The sequence below is a fragment of the Typopeltis vanoorti genome, chromosome 12 (assembly GCF_054136105.1).
Source record: "Typopeltis vanoorti isolate ZY-2024b chromosome 12, IOZ_Tvanoo_1.0, whole genome shotgun sequence".
Taxonomy (NCBI): Eukaryota; Metazoa; Arthropoda; class Arachnida; order Uropygi; family Thelyphonidae; genus Typopeltis; species Typopeltis vanoorti.
This window is the reverse complement of record NC_143560.1, coordinates 85,713,867-85,736,359: the sequence shown is the minus strand read 5'-3', so window position 1 is coordinate 85,736,359 and position 22,493 is coordinate 85,713,867. Positions and strand designations below refer to the sequence as shown.

General features: G+C 37.4%; 1 protein-coding gene across 2 annotated transcripts in view; it reads right to left on the bottom strand.

Annotated features, from left to right (window-relative positions):
• Positions 1-22,493, bottom strand: part of LOC150100956 (G patch domain-containing protein 1) — a 246,391-nt gene that overhangs the window by 205,365 nt on the left and 18,533 nt on the right. For both annotated transcript variants that reach the window (XM_090401354.1, XM_090401355.1), the window contains exon 2: positions 6,367-6,495. In XM_090401354.1, the coding sequence (XP_090257480.1) occupies positions 6,367-6,495 (129 nt within the window). The remainder of the gene's footprint in view (positions 1-6,366; positions 6,496-22,493) is intronic.

Here is a 22,493-nt window from a genome sequence, read left to right as displayed (position 1 = left end):
GATCATACATCAATACACAAGACAAGCTGAGTTACATTATTAACTGTAAGCTAAAGAAACAATGATTTGATCACATCTTATTCTACTGGCATGACCTCTAGTGAAAAAAAAAAAAAAAAGTCTGGCATAGATATGTTGACGATGTTTTCGCGATCTGGTCCCATGGCCGCCAGACATTAGACATATTCCTTAGCCACCTAAACAAACAACACAAACGCGTACAATTCACAATTGAAAAAAACACAACATACTTCCGTTTCTGGATACACTTGTCACACATCTTCCCTCTGGCAATCTTTCCTTTACTGTTTATTGGAAATCGATACATACGGGACAATATATACAAATAAACTCCTACCACCACCACCCAACACAAAAACTAGGTGTCACCAACACGCAAAAAAAAAGGGTGCAGACGATTTGTTCCAACAAACAGGCACTAAAAGACAAATTTAAAATTATCTTTAATACTTTCCAAAAAAACGGATACAGCCAAAACACTATTAACACAATTCTCTACAAAACCTCAATAAAAAACAAAGACAAACCAGACTACAGTAAAACTATAACCATTCCCTATATTAAAGGAACATCAGACAAAATAAACAGAGTACTACAAAAATACAACCTCAGAGCCACCTTTAAACCTCCTGCAAAATTAAAAAGCTTACTCAACTCATCCATCCAAGCCCACAGTGGGATTCAAACCTGCAGCCTCTTGGCTGGAGAGCGGACACGCTAACCTATTGTACAAAGATTTCCATGGGAAATGTTCATTGTTGGCCAAGCGGTTAGCGTGTCCACTCTCCAGCAAAAGTGGGGAGAGTGAGTAGGTAAGAGATGGGTCATTAATAAGTCTAACTGCTCTCTTCTTGAGCCAAGCATTTTCAGGGAGCTTTTAGGGACCCTACATGTGAAAGCAGTAATCAATAGCTGCGTAGATTTGTGATTTGTATAAGTTACTTCACTCCTGAACAGCTGTTCAGGAGTGAAGTAATGTCTTGAGCGAAAGAGAAATCCTAGTTTTTTAGAAGTTGAGGATGCAATGGTTGTGATATGCTTATGACAGGAGAAGCTTAACGTCAGAGCAATCCCAAGAAGATAAATCTCAAAGTGTCCTGAGATTTGGGTGTTGTCAAAAATAATACTGGGTGAAAATGGTCCTTTTTTTATGAGAAATAAGACGGTACTGGGTTTTATTAGCATTGAAATTGACGAGGTTATCCAAACCCCATTGCTTGGAGATCAGAATTGACAGTGGTGGTGGGTGGATGATGTTCTGTAGGATGAGATGAGTTATGTAGAGTAAGGTTTATCAAATGAAAGAGAAGAGTGAAATGTGCTGTCATCTGCAATACTGTGTCTTGGGTTGGAGGTCAAGTGAAGTAGGTAATTGATATACAGTAGGAAGAGGGTTGGTAAAAGGACAGAACCTTATGGAACACAGGCATTAGATGAATGGTGAGAGGATAAGGAACCATCCACCACCACACGCAGTGTGCATCCAGACAGAAAGCTGGCAACTACGAAAGTCTTGAGACAGACCAAATATGGTAGTTTGCTTAGTGTAAGCCTTTGTGACCCAGTCATTTGGAGATATAAATGCAACTACTTGAGATTCACCAAACATTTCCATTGCATTTGCCCAGAGATGGGTGACACATGTGAGCAGATCTCCTGTTGATTGGCAACAATGGAATCCATACTGGCATTTGTTTATTAGGTGGATGCCTTCAAGGAGTTGGAAATTTATGATTTTTTCCAATACTTCGGACAGGACTGAGGTGAGCGAGATAGGGCAGTAGTTGGATGGCAATGACTTGTCGCCCTTTTTGGGAATGGGTTGAATAGCCTGGGTAGCTCAGTGGAAGTGGTGTTTAAACTCCTCAGTGCTAAACCATCCAAAAAAAATAGCGCCACGAGTTCGATTCTGGTCGCCGATTAGAGAAACTTTTGCCAGCCTGGCTGGCCGAGTGATTGGTATATCTGCTCTCCAGCTAAAAGGCTGCAGGTTCGAATCCCGCCGTGGGCATGGATGTTTGTGATTGTCTGTGGAAATACTAGTAGTGGTGGTGGTTGGCGGTAGATGGCATTGGGTGCCCTCCCTCGATGAGTCTTTAGACACCCTGGAGATGTGAAATAATAATAATAATATAGGGGCCTGTATAGCTCAGTGGATTTAGCGTTTGCACACCATGGTGCTTAATTGCACGAAGGAAGACTTTGTTTCGAATCTAGTCGGCGACTAGAGGAAATTTTTCTAAGCCTTTTTTCAACTGGTTCCCGAGTTAGTCAATCTCTGGCACGGGCAAGCGGGTTTTTTTCTCCCGGAAACTTGGGTTTTTCGTCCCATAAACTCAAGAAAATTGACTGTAAAACCCACATTATTTCAGACATTAAATATATTGTGTTAAGGTTAGGGACCACGAAATGGCAGCACTTGTGCTGTCTCTCTTCACTGCGTGCCACTTAATTAGTGATAGCCTTGGGCCAGCTATCTCTGATTGGCTGCCAGTGGAGATTGCACTGCCCACTCAGTCTCCAAAAGTTAGATCGAGTAAACAGCCTCGCCTACTCCCTATACGGGAACAAAAAGGCATTAGCTGATTCTTTTTTTTTTTTTTATTATTATAATAATATAGGCTAATTTCCAGGCTGTGGGATAGATAGCAGTGGAGTGAGAGAGTATATACAGTTAATATAGAATAGGAGTCGGTTCTGATGCACAAACTTTCAGGACAAGTGGAGGAATGCCATCAGGGCCAGGAGACTTTTTTGTGTCTAATTTGGACAGTATTTTTCTGATCTCTTTCTGGCAAAAGGATATAGTAGGCATTTGGAATGGTTGGGGATATTTACCATTGTCAGTTATTCATGCACTGGAAGCAAAATGTGAGGCCAGGTGATTCGCTTTTTCTGTAGGTGATGATGATGCAATAGAGCCATCTGGGTATGATGGGGTGAGAATGGTGTTGGGCAGAAGTTATGGCCAATTGCTTTGGCAAGAGACCAAAAGGCTCAGCTGCCATTTGGTTGCTAATTTGCTGGTTTTTGCTCTTTCGAACTTTGTTTTGGTAAGGCATTGTTTGGGAAGCATTGATTGTTTTGTTGCATCTATTTTGGGCTTGAGTATAAGCTCTAAAGGAGGATGGAGTCCTTGATTTCAGCCAGTTATGGTATGTTTGGTTTTTCATTTGTACAGCCTTGGTGCATCTTTTGGAGAATCAGGGTTTAGTTAGGGAATGGCAAGTCAGAATAGTGTGGGAAATGTTTATTTCCATGATGGTGAGGATTATTTTCGTGATAAGTTCGGTGCATATCTTTGGGTTGGAAGGCAGGAAATAATAGTCCAACCATGGGAATGAGGCATAGAAGCGACGGAAGCTGTTCCACTCGGCACTCTTATAATGCCAAACTACTCTTGTATGGGACTGGCTATGTAAGCATTGTTGCATGGGGAAGGGATGAGAACTAGATTATGGTCAGAATTACCTGGGGGGGGGGGGGGGGGCACTACATTCACTATGTAACTAGAAGGGTCGTTGCTGAGGAAGAGATCTAGGGCATTTGGGGAGTGGTTCGGGTTATCAGGTATTCTGGTTGGCATCTGAACAAGTTGTATAAGTTTGTTAGTAATGGCAAATGTTTCAGCATTTCTGACTGCAAAATCTGTACAGCTGGAGGAGGAAAGCCAGTTGATGTTGTGGACATCAAAATCTCCTAGCAGGATGATTTTGCTGTTGACTGGAGAAAATAAATTTTTAAGGAGAGGAAATTAAAGAGCTCAGAGTGGGGAAGGGATATTTTCCAAAGAAGGTCAAAGTTGAGCACTCTCTGGCAAGGTATGTTGGAGCAGATATATGCACAGACACCACCCAGGGGTGGCATCTGTGCATATCTGCTTTCTTGTTCTCTCTGTGCAAATGTTAGGTCTGGTCAAGCACGTATGCATGATTGGGGACAAGTGTCTTTGAACTTGTTGTTGTTGATCGCTGTTAATAATTTAGATGTGCTCATCAGCGTGTTACGAGTCACTTTTACAAGGCGTGAAACGTTCGTTCCGTCCTTTCTTTTATTTATGGGTACAAGATAATGGCACCTGACGATATTTTTAGAATCAATGTTGCATTCTTCTGCTAATTTAATGATATCTTCTTTTAGTGATTTTCCATTGAAAAAAAAAAAGGGGGGGTATATTATGAAAATTCTGTTGCCACTGGCCACATACTTCCTGCACAAAAATAGACACAAAATAACAGCACTGAATTTTTTGTTTTTGGCCTCCACTGAGTCATGTACCGTTGATGCAATTAGATCACAGAGTTCATTCGCAGTTAAGGGTGAACTTGCATTGTGCCGCTGATCAGTCAGTCAGTTCAAGCTTAGTCGCCAGTGATCATGTTTTGGAGAAAAAGTTTCATTCATAACACCGATGTGCTATTCGAGGTTTCCAATTTGTTTGCCAAGTTCTGAAGCTGTTTTACAGAAGGGAAGCACAGCAAACAGAAAAAGGGCTGGTTGAGATCGATAAATAGCTTGTATGACGATTCATCTATTTTTGCAGGAAGTGTGTGGCCAGTGGCAACAGAACTTTCACAATATACCACTCCCCTTTTATTTTTTAAATCAGTGACAATTTTACAGCTGTCACTTTGTGGGTTTGTCGGTGATCGATGCCATTGTGTTGGCGAGACACGGAGTGCTAGTTCTTCATTGGCTTTGGTTGCTGCTATATTTGCTTCATATGGTAGATATAGCAGGTGCTTACATGTGGCTGATTTTTAACTAGAAAGATAACTGATTTCATGCACTATAAGTACTTACAGGTTGTGCAGAATTAATTAGCTCCTTAGTACTCACTGTTAAGATTTCCCTTCAATGATTAATTTGAATGAAAAACACTTGCAGTGATGATAAAATGCAGGCGCACAAGTTTAGAGTAGCTCATTCAGCTATGGCTAGTGATCTGAGGGTGATTTCAAATTCAGAGGACATATTACAATGGTTGGCATAATTGCTCAGAAGATTACTTGAATGTTGAAAAACATACCAACAGGTAAAGACAAGCTGGTTATTATTATTTTTTATACGGCTATGATTCAGCCATATCTTGACTAATCTGCACAGATTTGGTCACCTGCGTTTCGTGGGGATCGGGAGGTGGTGGAGAGCATTCAGAGATGAGTGACCAAGCTGGTGACAGGTCTGTGGAATGCTCCCTATGAGGACAGATTGAAGGCGTGGGTTGAAGAGTTTAGCTGTTAGGAAGGGGAAAGAGGGGGGGAGGGTATGATGAAACATAAGTTAATAAAGGGATACTATAAGATTGGTACAAAAGAAATTTTTCAATAAATGTGGAGTATGGGGAAAACAAAGGATCACACTTGGAAGCTGTCTAAGAGTGTGGTTAGTAAGGATGTGTGGACTAGGTTCTTTACTTGGAGAGTGGCGAAATGAGTGGAATGGATTGCCGGAGGTGGTTGTGAGTGTCCCAACAGTGGATAAGTTTAAGGAGTTGTATGATAGGCATTGTGTGAATAACAGGTAGTGTTGAGTCTCCTGTAATGAGTCTCTTGACACCATGGAGATACCTGTATAAATAATAACAATAATAGTAATAACTAAGACTATGAGGTCAGGATATTATGTCTGTAAATTGCATGTATTCTTGTGCTGGTTTGCCTACACATTTTGTAAGATGAAATTTTTTTTTATCTCCTATATGAGACCCACTAACTTGCTTTTATATTCTATAGGAGCTGGATTGAAAGCAAAAACACTATCCACTCAGATGAGACTGGCTGATGTGCAGGTATATATAATACTTATGTGCTTTTACCTATATAAGAATTTTCTATTTAATTATATATAACATCTATATCATTTTAGTAAAAAAATTACAATTATAATTTTTCTACAGTGGTTTGAACAATGACTTAACCTCTCTACCGGCCGAAGTGGATGAAACAGTGAGACCAACTTGCACTTCTTATCCATGTTATTCAATAGGTATTATGGAATTGTATTCAGATTTATCTGGATGTATATATACGTCCTGGCCGGTTGGGGGATTAAATCATTCTTCAGTCACCAAATTCAAACATGAAATCTAGAAACATAATATGACACAACACAGCTTCAAAAATCATAAGTAATCATTAAATAAAATCAGAATTACATAAATACATTTCATCTACAGTCCCTTGCATTATAGCTTATAATTTAAAATGAGAATTTATATAATCAATTTTTAATATAAATTCATACATATAAAATTATCCTTCATTTTGATAACTATCTTCTTTCATGTAACCCTTTTTATATCCAAAAATAAAAATAAATAAGATAAATAATAATTCAATTTACCTTCTTTAGAACCAACACTATTGAAATAGCCAGCAGAAAATCCTCCAGTGAAGGCTCCATGAAATCGAATTCTTCCCTTCTCATCTCGTACTCGTTGATCATGATGTGGTCTTTTAGAAGGTATCTCGTCTGATGTGGAGAAAATTAATTAATTAAATAAATAAATAAATATATATATAAACATTAAACCAAAGCTTCCCAAAACATACATATTAGGAATTATCTATTCTTAAGGGGAGATCTTTGGGGGGGGACCACACTCTTACCAGGCGCGTCCTCTGGTTGGTGCAAACCCAAATGGGTTGCTCTGAATAAAGAATAAAGAGACGGGGACCAAAGGATGTAGCAGAAGCATAGCAAGCTGCTACATTATTATGCCAGTAACTTCCATGAGCCAGAGAAAGTCTACAAACCAAGACAGTGCTACTGTGTACTGGACAGCCGATGTGCCTACTCGAAGACCACACAGAGTAGTTGAAAAATCAGCAATGTGGTCAGAAAATCTGAAAAACAAATAAGATATCTAAGCAAGTCAAAATCAAATTATATGAAGCAATAATTATACAAACAGTCACGGAGGAGAAAAGGGAGGAGAAAAAACTGCTGGCATTTGAAATGAAATGCTTAAGAAAAATAAATAGAACAAGTTGGACAGTAAAGAAAACAAACAGCACAGTCAGACAAGAATTATTGTATAAAAAGACAATAGAAAAAAAATTAGAAAACAACAAATGAGATGGTTTGGCCACAAATATGCACCAGAGAGTAACCATTCAGAGGAAGACATAGAAAATTTCTATGAAGAACTACAACAGGAAATAGATAATTCCAAAAATAGAGCACTCATGATAGTGACGGGAGATTTTAACACTAAAACTATAACGCTATAATGCTAAAACACTGTACGCATGGATGCAGACAGACTTCCTAATGTCCTAATCAATCAATACTTTTCCAACTGAAAAAAGAAGACCCGGAAGACCAAGAATTACCTGGCTGAAATTAATAAAGAACATCTCAGGATGCAGAACATATAAGGAACTTTTTTGAACAGAGAAGACTGGAAGATCCTACTCAAAAGAAGACTCAACCCGTCTTAGATGGAAGAGGAGAAGAAGAAGGGAAGATCAAATCTAAGAGAAAAAAAAGTCACTCTTAGCAGAGGATTTGGTAAGATTATCCAAGTTGATAGCATAACCACTATCCAACCAAACAGGACATAGATAATGAATCCCATGGTGGCATGGAAGCTTGTAAAAGTTAAGTGGTAGACGATTCTCATCACCCACATGAGACCATCTGTCTTGGTGGAGATCTGAAAATCCTTAAAACCTAAGTTCGCAATTTTGTGCATGTGGGATTCACATCACAACAAATAAATAAATAATTTTTCTATTGTCCAAATAATATACCAAAGAAATATTTATTAACAAATTTAGAATCTGATGCCACCTTCTCAAGAGGCTAACTTCTAATAGGCTAAATGTCCTTACAACATTCTGAAGAATAATTAAAAAATAACAGTTTCCCCTCATGGAAAGAACAACAGTCATCATCATGTGTATCAAGGATTTAGGCCTAGCATGGCCTGTTCCGGCTTTAGAAGTCATCATTGAATCGTATAAGAGGACGTCCTGGTTTTCTTTTTCCTAATGGCTTGTACTATAAGGCTTGTTTTGGTTATCTTTCTGTTTTCATTCTTTGAACGTGTTCCATCCATTTACGTTTATATTTTTTAATTTTTTCTATTAGTGGTTCTTGGTTTAATTCCTTCATTTCTTTTGTGATCAAATAGAGTATATTTTGCAGTTTTTCTCATAAACTTCATTTCTGCTTTTGTTAATCTTTGTTTGTCTTTTTGTTTTATTGTCCAGATTTTGCTTCCATACATTAAGACTGGTAGGGCTAATGTATTGTATACTTTAGCCCTATAAGACTAAAGTAGCAGTCTAGTACTACTACTTTAGCATAGTTTAGTAAAGTTTTTTGTTTTTGAACTAGGTTTGGTTTAAATATAGAGTTAATTACACCTGTTATTTTTAAATATTTTGCAATTTTTACATTTATATCTTTTTCATTTTCATATGTGATCATACATCCTAGGTAGTTAAACGAATTCACCTGTTCCAAGATCTTGTTATCTATTACTATTTTAGTTCTTGCTGGATCTTGTCCTTTAAAGGCCACAGTTTTTGATTTTTCTATTGATATTATCATACCATAATCTTTGGATATCTCATTTAGATCTAAAATAGCTTTCTGTAAGTTATTATAATTGTAATTATTATTTAGTCGTCAGCAAAGAGGAGAGTGTTTAAGTTTACTGTAGGAGAAAGTTTAATTCCTTGATGTAAATTTTTATTCCATTTTATTATTATTTCATTTAAGTAGATATTAAAAAGAGTTGCTGAGAGGGGACATCCCTGTCGGACCCCTTGGTTTATCTCTCTCATATATGATAGCTCGTGATTTAATCTTATTTTTATTTGATTATTTTCATATATACTTGTGATAGCTTTTAGGATATTATTTGGTATTTGTCTTTCTTTTAATATGTTAAATGATATGTTTCTTTTAACTTTGTCAAATGCTTTTTCAAAGTCAATAAATGCAATATGTGTTTCTAAATTGTATTCTCTTCTTTTATGTTGTACCATCATTTTTAAAACCCCAACTCAACATCACCAGAGTTAAAGATCAGTACTATTCAACGTAAGAAGCCTGAATGGCAAAGAAATGGAGCTAGCTGAGGAATTAGATAAGTACCAGATCGACATAATAGGGATGACTGAAACAAAAAAGACCAAAACTGGTGAGATCTTTCTGGGCAATAAATACAAAATGTTATATTCAGGCAATGACAATCAAGGAAAAGAAGGAGTAGCCATAGTATTCAACACAAAATATGAGGCTAATCTTCTTGAATGGCAGTCAGTCTCAAGTAGAGTAATGTGGGCAAATATGAGAATGGGGAACTGGACAATGAGACTTATTTGTGCCTATGGTCCCACAGAAGGTTCTACTAAGGTAGAAGTGGAGGAATTTTTTGACGCTTTAGAAAAAGCAACTGACACAATGAGAAAGGAAAAGTTGGTCCTTGTTGGGGATCTAAATAGCAGAATAGGAAATGATTGTGAGACATACAAAAATATTTTGGGAAAATTTGGAGAAAAGAGCAAAGCTAATAATAATGGCAAATATCTGTTGGATTTCTGCTCAGGACATGGACTGGTTATTACTAACACCATGTTCCAACATAAAAATGTGCACAAATTCACATGGAGAGAAGAGGCAAGGAATAAGAAAAGTCTCATTGACTATGTTATTGTTGATAGTGATGTTTTCTCCCTGGTGCAGGATACCAGAGTGTACAGAGGATTTGAAATTGGAAGTAATCACAATTTAGTCTTGAGCAGGATAAAATTGAATTTCATATTGAAAAGAATAACATGTAAGAAAGTTTTAAAGCGAATAAAAGTTGAGCAGCTCTCAGATGTGAACTGTAGACTAAAATACAGAAAGATTATTGAAAAGAAAATGAAAGAGTTTGAGAACAGGAATCAAACCTTGGAGATTCAGTGGCAAACTCTGAAGAAAACATTGATTGATTCTGCCAGAGAGGCATGTGGTGAGGTTGTGTGCAAGGATAAAAAAATCAGAACTCCCTGGTGGACACAGGAAGTTAAAGAGGCAGTGAAGGAAAAGAAGAAAGCATATCAAAAGTTCCTGGCAAATAAATCAGCTTTTACTCTTACAGAATACAGAGACAAATGTAAGAAAGCTAAACAGTGTGTAAAACTAGCTAAATAAAAGTCATGGAAGGATTTTGGCAAGAATATAGAAAATAAATACCAAGAAGGTGGCAAAATATTCTGGAGGTTGTTGAAGAAGCTTAGGAATGGAGGAAAGAGTGCTGTAAAAGGAGTTAGAGATGATAAAGGTGACATGAAAACAGGAGAAAAAGAAATCCTTGAAGTATGGAGTAATTACTTTGAAAAACTGCTAAATGAAACAAGCAGTGATGACAGCACAGTGATAAAAAAACACTGACCAGGCATGCAGTCAGGAATACATATCCATACTTGAAGTAGAAAAAGCCATCAAAGGCTTGAAATGTGGAAAGGCAGCAGGAGTAGATGATATTCGACCAGAAATGCTGAAGTATGGTGGTATAAAAGTCTTACAGTGGCTGCACTGCACAGTTCAGAAAGCCTGGACAGAGGGACGAATTCCCGATGATTGGAGTAGAGCTCTCATAGTACCCATATATAAAAAGAGAAATAAAACTGAATGTGAGAATTACAGAGGTATTTCCCTTCTGAGTGTTCCTGGCAAGATCTATGCAAGTATACTTGAGAAACGGTTGAAAAGAATTGTGGAAGAAAAGCTTGGTGAAGAACAAGCTGGATTCAGGCCAAATAGAGGCTGTTAGGATCAGATCTTCACTTTACGACAAATAGTCGAGAAAGCATGGGAATATAATAAAGATCTGTATTTAAGTTTTGTCGATTTGGAAAAGGCATATGACAAGGTGCCAAGAGAGAAGCTATTCAATACGCTACAGTTATATGGTGTCAATGGGGCATTATATCAAGCAATACTTAGTCTTTATTTGAGTTGTAAGTCAGCAGTTAGAATTGAAGGAAGTACAGGAAGATGGTTTAATGTTAAATCTGGTGTGAGACAAGGATGTACATTATCCCCTCTGTTATTCATTATCTATATGGATCACATTATGAAGGAAAGTGGTATTAAACATGATATCAAAATTGGAAATGTTAATGTCAGCTCTTTGCTTTATGCAGATGATGTTATACTTCTAAATAAATCCGCTACAAGTCTTCAAGATTCTCTGACTAAATTGAATAACTGTTGTAATAGATATGGTATGAAGGTCAGCAATAAAAAGACAAAGACAATGAAAATAGGCAGAATCATTGAAAATGTCAACTGTGTTGTGAATGGAGAACCTGTGGAACAAGTAAAACATTTCAGCTACTTAGGTAGGATTTTTACTGAAGATGGTAAATTAAATATAGAAATAGACAACAGAATCAGGAAAGCTGGTATGGTGGGAAGTCAATTGAATAAATACATATGGAATAAGAGAGAAATTAGTCGGAACACTAAATTAGCTGTATACAAGACAGTGTTCACACCAGTTTTAACTTATGGATCTGAGAGCTGGGTCAGAAGTAAAACACTTGACCAAAGACTAGAGACCGCAGATATGAGAGTCCTGAGAAAGATTAGAGGTGTGAACAGATGGCATCAATGGCAATATCATATTAAAAATGAGGATATTAAGAAAGAACTTGACATTGTCAGCATCCAGGAATGCGTTAGCAGAGCTAATCTCAGGTGGTATGGTCACTTAAATAGAATGGGAGAGGAAAGATTAGCAAAACAAGTGTTCTCTGCCAGGTTGGCAGGAAAACGACCCAGAGGAAGACCAAGATATAGGTGGATTGATACGGTACAAAGTGCCTTAGACGATAGAAATATAAGATCTGATAATGTTGGAGTCTTGACAAACAACAGACTGATTTGGAGGAAAATTGTAGATAGGAAGTTAGTAATGATGTAAATTTTTCATGTAGTACTGTCATATCCTGTATACCCCTTGAGGGTACATGGCAGGAATTTGATGATGATGATGATGATTCTCTTCTTTTCTCTATTATTAATTTTAGGCAAAAGGCCGGGTCTATACATGATCTTACTTTTCTAAATCCATTCTGTACTTCTAAAATAGAACAACAGTAAAGAATCTAAATTGAAATGTATGGTAATTCTCCTTGAACAGAAAAGGAAAATGATGGTAATCCTTGATACAGAAAACTAAGATTATAAATGAAGCAATTATCTCATATTAACAAATATTCATAACTGAAAAGCAACCCAACACGAGAACTTCAATAACTTACTAATCATTTTTCTCAACATGATAAAGAATTCACAAGAGAAATAAGACTAATTCTTAGTTCTCTTCATTTATATATTGTCTATAAAGTGAGCAAAATTCACCAAGTCATTCCACTGAGGATGGCTGTTGAAAGTGCAGACTCTAACATTTATTTTAATTATTGAAAGGCTTAACAGGCTTGACTTCTTCATATATAAAAAAAAAACTGAACATTCTGTATTCATGATAAGAAACATTCTTCTCAACAAAAGAAATTCATGGCAGGTTTTGGCATTATTGCACATTTTACAAATGTTCCCATAGAGCAGTGGTGTTCCACTTTTTTACTATGTGAGCTACTTTTCTATAAAAAGTTATTTGGCGATCTACTCTCTTATATGTAAATTATTGACAATTGACATTTATGTCTTTAGGGGTGAAACAAGATACTTTTCATATTCCCCGCTATTTGTTGCGGTTACAATGAGGGTAAAATTTATGAGCAGTTTGCTCGCCCCGATTGGGCATGGAGATTATGTATTGCTATAGGAGGTTAATATAGCTTTTGGTCTTCTATGTTTGAATATATCTGTTGCCTCGTATGCTGCAGCTTGCTGAACCAAATCATTGGGGTGTATGGACGTCTTTAGGAAGAACTTAGATGCTAAGGATTGTAGGAAAGAGAAAATATAGGGAATATTTGTATCTCTATGAAGTTGATTGTTTCTAACATACCATGGGGCATTCAGAATCATTCTTAGGCATATGTTCTGTACTCCAGTGCTTCCCAAACTTCTGGATGTCAGGGCCCCCTTTGCAAAAATTAAAATATTTCATGGCCCCCCCCTCGAAAAAAAATCGTAATAGAGAGATATATTATTATAATATTTATTGTATTTATATTCAATACAAAACGTACACAGCGAATATTGCAAAAATCAAATGCAAATATTACATTTTTTGCCTCTTACCGTTTGTTTCTGAAGACGATGCGGGCTGTTCTGGTAAAATATGAATACTGCCCTTTTTTTTTTTTTGAGTCTGTTTCTGCTTCTTCTGATTGTTCAGGGGAATTTTTTTAATTTTTTATCAGTCACTTATCCATCTCAGGGTTAAATTTTTTGACGTAGAATAGATCATTCTCAGGCACACCTCAGACTGATAACATGAAATTAGTGAATATTACCTGAATAAGGGAATCCCTGGACCAGGAACATTTTTCTCTTTTGTGACTTTTCTCCCCTTTAAGGTAATTAAGCCTAACGCGAAACAGACAGCAAAGGAAGGTTATTAAAACGTGCATATGATTGGTGCGGTATTAACAAAAGATCACACAACCGAAAGATAAAAGCATAGCTGACAATTGAGTTGAAATGCTAACTCTCTTCAACCAAATTCCATATGTGAAACTGCCATAACTTGTATACAACACAAGATCATTATATATATATATATTACTTAGTATTAACACTTTTACGAATTTTAACACGTTCGGTTGAATTTTATTGCTGCCTTGGGAAATCGAACTCACACACATCTAATTAATAACAATAGTTTTTAGTTAGATACTGTGTTTGCCCATGCAACATATGGTTTTGTTTCAGTCTATACAGCATAGTTTCTGTATGAGGGGACATGTGATTCATTAATTAGTGTGTTTTTATCCCAGTTGTCTCTGATTGCACTATTTGTCGAGAAATATATTACACAGACTCCTCATACCTTATTCACTGGCATAATAAAAGTACTTGTTTTTATTGCCTCTGCAGTATAGTGGCTGTTAGGGAGGGCGCACTGCAAGGGGGTTACTATCTCCTCACATGAACTTGTTTAAGCTTTTTTTTCATGTGTGAAGTATATGCGAAACTTTTATTGGTAACAGAAAACTAGCTCGGATGAGAGTGATAATATAAAACGAGTTTTGATATGTATATAAAGTCAATATCAACAGTCCCTGATTACGAACGCGTGATGAAAGGGACAATATTTGGAGCTTCCCTGGAGAGCATTCGAAGTAAATACAATTAACCACTGCTTTGAAATGAAACATATGAATAAGCAATATTTATTAATATTCATTAAGCGCCGAAATACGCAGGAAGCAGTTTGTGAAACAACACCAATGTGTGAATTTTTCCATTAAAATATAAAAAATAACAAAAAATAATAATAAATAATAAAAGTTAAATATGTTTTTTTTTAAATAAAAAAATCTACTTAGTCTTAAAACATTTTAAATTTGTTTTCATTATTTCACGGCCCCCCCCAAGGGGGCCGCGGCCCACAGTTTGGGAAGCGCTGCTGTACTCGGTGTATTTTGATAATGTTAGTATTAGAGGTATGGCTCCAGGCTGGAAATGCATAGGTGATTATAGGACGAATCGTCATCTGGTATAGCTGCAATTTGATTCTGTTGCTGAGCTTGTCATTTCTATAATTAGCTGATAGATCTCAGTGATGGCTTTAGATGCCTTTGCGCACGTAGACGATGTGTTGGTTGAAAGATAGCGTTTTGTCGAGAATTACACCCAGGTATTTTGTTTCTGTCTGCCAAGGAATTTTAGTATTGAATAGTAACACATCTCCTGCGGGAGATATTGGACTTTTCGAAAAAAGAATGGCTGAGCTTTTTTGGGGGTTGACTTCCAATCTCCATGTGGAGAACCAACTCTCTAGCTTTAGAAGGTTTTCTTGAAGCTTTCGGGTAATGAAGTGGGGATGGAGAGATCTGGTTAGTATTGCTGTATGTATCGTCCGCATACAGAGCCAAGATGGAAGACATCGGATTGTGTGGGATGTCCGACATGTATATAGAAAACATCAATGGAGCTAGTAGGGATCCCTGCGGCACTCCAGCAATGCTGGGATGAGGTAGAACCGTTGATTTTGACTTGTATTGATCTATTCTGAAGATATGAATGGATTAGATGAACCATTTTTAGTGAGATACCGGCTGAGATAAGTTTATGTAGGAGTCCGAAATGCCAGATTTTGTCAAATGCTTTGGATAGGTCTAGGAAAACAGCTCCTGTGCACTGCTGCCAGTTATAGCTGGTGGTGATGTATACCACAATTCTGTAGATTTGCTGGGTAGTACTATGGTGTTGCCAAAAACCAAACTATTCTTTAGGCAGGATGTTTAGGTCATTTACTGAGGTTTGGAGTCGTGAGAGGATGACCTTCTCCGCAACCTAGGTTGGAGATAAGACTGATTGGACGATAATTTTGCGGTGGGTGTGGGTCCTTGCCTGTCTTATGCATAGGGATTACATCAGCCAGTTTCCAGGTAGAAGGAAAATAGTGAAATCTTAAGCATTTATTATAATGGTCAGGTGCACTACAGCTTTTCGAGGCAACAGCTTGATCACCCATTGAGATGCCGTCTGGTCCAGGAGCTTTTTTGTTCTTCAAGTTTTTAATAATATTATAAATTTCACCAGTTGATGTGGGTACAATGTGGTCAGTACTGGTATCAGGAAGTTTGAGTGAGTGTCTGACCTGTCTGTGAATTTTGTATATATGATTGAAGTCTAGATTTCCATATGCAGGTTTGCACTGCTCTTCCAAATTTCTTGCCATGGCCTCTGCCTTGCCCGCATCAGTGTGTACAAGGCCCTGGTTAGAGAGTATTGGGGGAAGAGATTTGCCTTTGTTTTTGATGTTTCTTAGTAATTTCCAGACAGAGTGATCAGTGGGTGAGATAGAGGCTAACTTTTCTTCCCATAGATGGTCTCTGTGTGCCTTGAGTGCATCTCTCACAGCCCCAGTAAGTCTATTTAGATTTGTTTTATCTTGTGGCACACGAGTGTTACGAAATCTTTTCCTGGCTCTGTTTTTCTCCCTGATCAAGTTCATAATGTCTTCAGGCAGACGACCAGGCTTGTAGACAGAATTGTAGAATGTGGCTACCATTATAGCAGAGTTAATTAGTTGGGAGAGGCTTGTAACTGCAGATTCTATATCGTCTTTTGTACGAATGTGAGGAATACTATCCCTGAGCACTTCCGACAATCTTTCCCATGATATATAGGAGTGAGGGGGAGGAGACAGGTATTCTTGTCTTCCTATCTGAAGTAGTATTGGGTTGTGATCAGATGACAACTCATTTAATGATCTAAGGCTGTATTGAAGATTAATGTCCTGCAGGATAGCTATATCCAGGATATCTGCAGTTCCAAACATACTAAGATGAGTCGGTTCAGTGGGGCTTGCCATAACAGCATTGTGTGATCCTATGAAGTTGGAAAGGATGCAACCGTTCTTGTTGGTGGATCTGCAATTCCATGCAGAGTGCTCGGAGTTCAGCTCCCCAGCTATAATGGTGGGTTCTCTGACACATAAGATGGCATTTAGGTCACAGTGTAATAGTGTTTTCAGGGATGGATTGTAAGCAGAATAGATTTTCAGTCTGCCAGCCAAGCTGGTGAACACCTCCACACCCGTGATCTCAAGATTAGTGGTCGGAGGGTTGATCACAGAATTGTGCTTGATGTAGTTTTTAATGAAGATGGCAGTGCCACCACCTCTGTAAACCAATCTATCATTTCTGTATAGGCAGTCACCCCTTATTTTAGGGTTATCTGAGGGTCTTAGATGAGATTCGCTGATTAATATAACATTTGGTTGATATCTGTTAGTGAATTCTTGCAGCTCCAGAATTTTGTTTCGTAGGCCATTCGCATTCCATGCAATGATCTGCAAAGAGGCTGGAATAAGTTTGTTTCTACTCATCAATTACTGCTGTGAGGATGACCTGTGTTTCACAGAGAAATCTTTTGGTGGAGGTTGCTGAAGGGTTAGACGGGCTGAAGTCTTGTAGCACGGTGGCTAAAGAGGCGGCTGTAATAACAGCTGTTAGATTTGTAGGTGCTGATTTGTTTGTACGGGCCACATTAGCATAACTTCTTGTTTGCTTTTGGTTCACTCTATCTTTGAAGGTCTCTGACTGTGGACGCCGAGCCTCTGGCTGTGGTGCAGGGCACTCTGGTGTTCTTGTACTAGAGGAAGAGGACTGTTTGGCTGTTTCCATCCATCTATTTTTTGGGTGCTGAATGCATCCCTTGTAGTTGGCCAGGTGGGGGGCACCGCAGTTGGCACATTTAGCCAGGGTTGTTTTTGGCTTTGTGCAGATATTGGTTGGGTGGCTTGCCGCACATTTCAAGCATTTAAATTCAGCTTTACATAATTTCTGGGCGTGACCAAACTTTTAACACCTATGGCACTGCCCAGAAGATGCCCTTTTTCGGAGTGGCTCTGGTGTGACAATGAGCCCACAGATTGTTTAAGTTGTAGATATTTTTATATATGTTATGGATCTCTACGAGGAATAATGGCATGGGAGATTTGTTGGATCTGTACATTCTGCTGAGCTTAACAGGAGGTAGATCCTGCAAGTTAAGATCAGCAACTATATCTTCTATATCAATGTCTAACAGATCAAGCCAGTTCAAACAAAGTAGAATGCTAACAATGGATTTTTAAGAAACATGCTGAGCCTTTCTCAATGCACAGCATTATATACCTGAAAGAATTTGTAATTTGCATTATGGTAATGCATAAGTACACATTCTTTGCATTATGGCAAAGGACACAAGTAACCTTCGCATGAAGATACTTAATGCACAAACTTTTTGCCTACAGTTAAATAAAAGATTTAAATGATAATATTATTTTTTTTGGCATCTTTAATTTAATTTATAATCAAATAAAAAACTTTCAACAACTAAAAAATAAACAACTTAGTAAATGTCTGTGATTACTGCTGCCAGCTTTGGTGTGTAATCAGGTACTGCTGATACATCTGAAACCATACTTCCAGGTTATTATATTATTATTATTCAGGCCTCCATGGAGTCAAAAGACTCATCGTGGGAAGTCCTTCATAAGAAACACAAAGTCTAGCAAGACTCATCGAGGTGAGGTCTCCCCCTAAGAAACTCAAAGTCTATCATACCACTCCTTAAACTCATTGACCGTTCTCGCTCTCACCACTCCATCAAGCAATGCATTTCATGGTTCAATCACCCTCCATTTAAAGAAACCACTCCTCACCCTCTTGCTTACAGTTTTCCTTTCATAATTTCCAGGGATGGCTTCTTGTCATCACTCCTTCCCGCTGTTCAACCAAGCAAAAGAACTCCCCAGTGTCAACCCTGTAACCACCTCTCAACAGTCTAAAAGTCTCAATCATATCACCTCTCCTTCTTCTATCCACCAAACTCTGCAGTCCACATTCCCTCAGCCGATCCTCATAACTATCATTGTACAGTCCTGAAACCATCTTTGTTATCCGCCTTTGTACCCTTTCACAGTTAATTTATCCCCTTCAAATCCTGGGGACCAAATCTGAGAACAATAGTCCAAGTGTGGTCTGATCAGGATCTTATACAACAGAATGATAACTGTTTTATCTCTGCAGGTCAGCATCCTTCTCATTATTGCAGCAATCCTCTGTGTTACCTTCCCCACCTTTGCAATATGTCCTCTAAATGTCAGGTTTCTATCAATCATCAACTCCAGATCTTTTGTCTCCCCTACTTCCTCCAGTATAACTCCTCCCATAGAGTATGCAGTGTCCCATCGATGTTTCCCAAACCTCAAGACCTTACATTCTGTTGCATTAAATTGACACCCCCATTCATTTGCCCATCTATCTAGCTTATTCAAATCCTCTTGCAGGGCTGCCGCATCTGCACTATTACTAATAATCCTTCCTAGGTTCGCATCATCCGCAAATAACTGACTATCTCCTTGCAATCCACTGACAATGTCATTGATATAAAGGTTAAACAATATAGGTCCCAGTACTGAGCCCCGTGGGACCCCACTTGTAACTCTCTGCTTCCTTGAAACTGCCCCACCATACACATCTCTCTGATACCTATCGGACAGCCAATCCTGAATCCAGTTGACCAATCTGACATCCAGACCCATGTGCTGCAACTTAAATATCAGCTTATCACGTGGCACCCTGTCAAATGCCTTCGTTAAGTCTAAGAAAATGGCAGTATATGCCTTTCCCTCATCTAATGCTGTTGTAACTTTATCATAAAAGACTAGCATATTGCTAAAACAAGAGCACTCCTTCACAAATCCATGTCGACTCTTGCAGATAACATTACCCTCATCTGCCCAATGCTGTATACGGTCCTTCACTACTTTCTCCAAGATCTTACTAACTACTGATTACACACAAACTGGCCTATACACACTTCCGGTCTGCTACCGCCCTTATGCAATGGCACTATCTTACCTTCTTTCCATTCCAGAGGCACCTTTCCCGTAGCCAGACTTTCAATGAAAGGCCAGGTCAAAGGCACTGTCAGTTCCCTAGCACATTCTCTCAAAACTCGTGCTCCTCCAGGATGAAATACTCCAATAAAGTGTTCATTGAACAATTCCACTATGTCCTCTGCTTCAGTCACTCTAATCCCATTTTATCCCACAATATCATTCTTCCACAGTCATTTCTCCTCCTACTGGCCACATATCTAAAAAATTCCCTAGGATTTTCTTTGGATCTTAGGGCCAATCTCCTCTCATATTCTAGTTTCATCTTCCTTACCATACTAGTCACTCTTCTAGCCCGTGTCTTATACTCTTCATGCATCTTCTCTTCACCTGTCTCCTTATATCTCTTCCATAGCCTCTTTTTCGCATGCAATTCTTGTTTAATGTAAGAATTGCATGTTTGTCATCCACTTTACTCCAAATTGTGTCCTCTTCTTCACTTGTGGTATACAACTTACCATTGCTGCTAACAAATATTCTTTCATAATTTCCCACACACTAATGATATCCCAGCCTTCAATTCCTCCCTCCATGAAACTTCCCAAAGTTGACGTCTTAGACTATTATAATATCCTGCCTTATAATTCCACATACGTTCCCGTTTCTTTGATACTCCTGCATGTCTATTCATTTTCCAAATCAAAACCATACGGTCACTCTTTCCAGCTATAACAGAATTATAGCTTACCAACTATTAATAATGAAATATACAAGAGATAATGTGGATTCAGACCTTTTGTATTTTTCTGTGAAAATGAAAAAAAATAATTATATGAATAATATGATAATTTGATGTTTGTGCTCAAACATTTGTGTCTGTGTGATGTTTCTTGACTGAGTGTATAATCAAGAACAGCAATGTATAAGGGATTGCAGGGAAGAAATACAAAACTAAATACTTGAAAGTATTTAGCAAGTATTTCATACAGCTAAATACTTGTTAATATTTGCTGAATATAAACACAGCACAAAAATATGGTCATTGAGCTAGTTCTACAACTAGTCAGAGAAGGTAACACTTACTAAAAAAAAGGATAAGGTTAAGAAGTCAAGAATGGAATGCGAAAGTGCATTCAGTGAGGTTGCTTCACTTCTAGTCAAGGAATGGGAGAGGGAGTGAAGAACTTAAGAATTCGCCAAACCTTCCTGTACAATGGTTAAATGCAGAGATGTCGTGAGGAATTTTGAAGGCTATGGCCAGGAAAGAAAATTGCGCCGTTCTAAAAAAAAAAAAAAAAAAAAAAAAAACTTTAAAAATCTCAATTTTTGTACCTATGTAAAATAAGTGCATATGGCCGGGGCCACATTGGCCATAGCCTCACTATGCCTCTGGTCAAATTAAAAAAATACACAAATTATCCCCCCCCCCATTCCACCACCTCACATCTCTCAACATAAAGATTACAGTAATGACCTAACTATTCCCTATATCCAGGAAACTTCAGAAAAAATATCCAAAACTTTAAGAAATATAATCTCTACACAGTGCCAGCACTAGGGTCTTTGCCGCCCGCATGCAATTTCTATCTAAGCGCCCCTGTAATTATCCGGGTGTGTGTGGTTCTTTTACGATATTAAAAATTTAAATTATTTAAAATTTCTTAAATAATTTTTGACAGAACAGCCACACATTGGTTCGGTGAATGTAACAAACCGGGGGTGTTGACTAGGCAGGATAATAGTTATAAACCCGAATATTCAAAAAATTCTCAAAATTTAAAGCAAATTTTGATAAAGCCACTTCACTTTAACAATTGAATATAACGATATAGGGATTATAGCCTTCTCACAGACCCAAATCGCTTTCAAAATTAAAATGAATTTTAATTAAAGTTAAAATTTATTTGAAACTAAAGTTTAAAAAATTCTTGCATTTTACCAGTTACTAAATTCTTAGTAACTTGTAAAAATTTTTTAATAATTTTTATAAGTGGAACTATCTTTTAGGAAAATAAAAGAAACTCAAGATAGATGAAAAAATAAGAAAAGTATTCAAAAAATAAAATCTTTACAGAATAACCGAAAATAAATTAAATTACATAAATATACCTGAAATTATTTTATTAAAATGTTAGGGTTTTTGATTTCATATTCACAAAATCAGAAATAATGGTCTTAACGTCTAATTCCGCACATATATCATTTTCAATAGCTATTAACGCCAAACTAACAAGCCTTTTTTGTGACGTACTTGTTCTTAAGTAGGTTTTAATCAATTTCAACTTGGAAAAGGAACATTCACCGCTCACTACACTAACAGGTAAGGTTAATAGTATTCTTAAAGCAATTGAAAAGTTACGGAAAGATAAATTATTGGACACAATAAAATTAAGAATATCGAAAGAGTTTTGAATATTTAAATTATCCTTTCGAAAAATATCCCGGAAAGCATATAACTCGTCATATAGTTCTATTGCATTTTCGTCTTTATTGTCGCCGTCCATCAAGAGAATCTCTAAATCGTCACAATTTTTTCATAAATCTTCGTTATTAATTTGTAGTAATCTATACAATAAATTGAAATTATCATAATATGTGTTTAGTTGTACAAAACTTTCTATTAATGAACACATTGCAACGTCTAGAAGTGTATAAAACACATTCATTCTAAATTTATCTTCTGGCGATTGTGGTGTTTCCTCATGATGCTTGTAGTCAAATTGTCGTGTCTTCCTCTGTTGTCGAACTTCCGTACCAGTTTTAAATTCTTGTTCTCCATCCACCTCTTCACTCAGTTCTTTTGCCGTTTTTAAAACTTCCGTACCAGTTTTAAATTCTTGTTCTCCATCCACCTCTTCACTCGGTTCTTTTGCCGTTTTTAGAACTTCTTTAAAATTTGTATCTGATCAAAGAATATTTTTAAGTTTTTGATAGAGTCTAAAGCAAGTGTAATGTTGTTATTTTTGTCTTGAAGCATTTTACTCACAAGGTT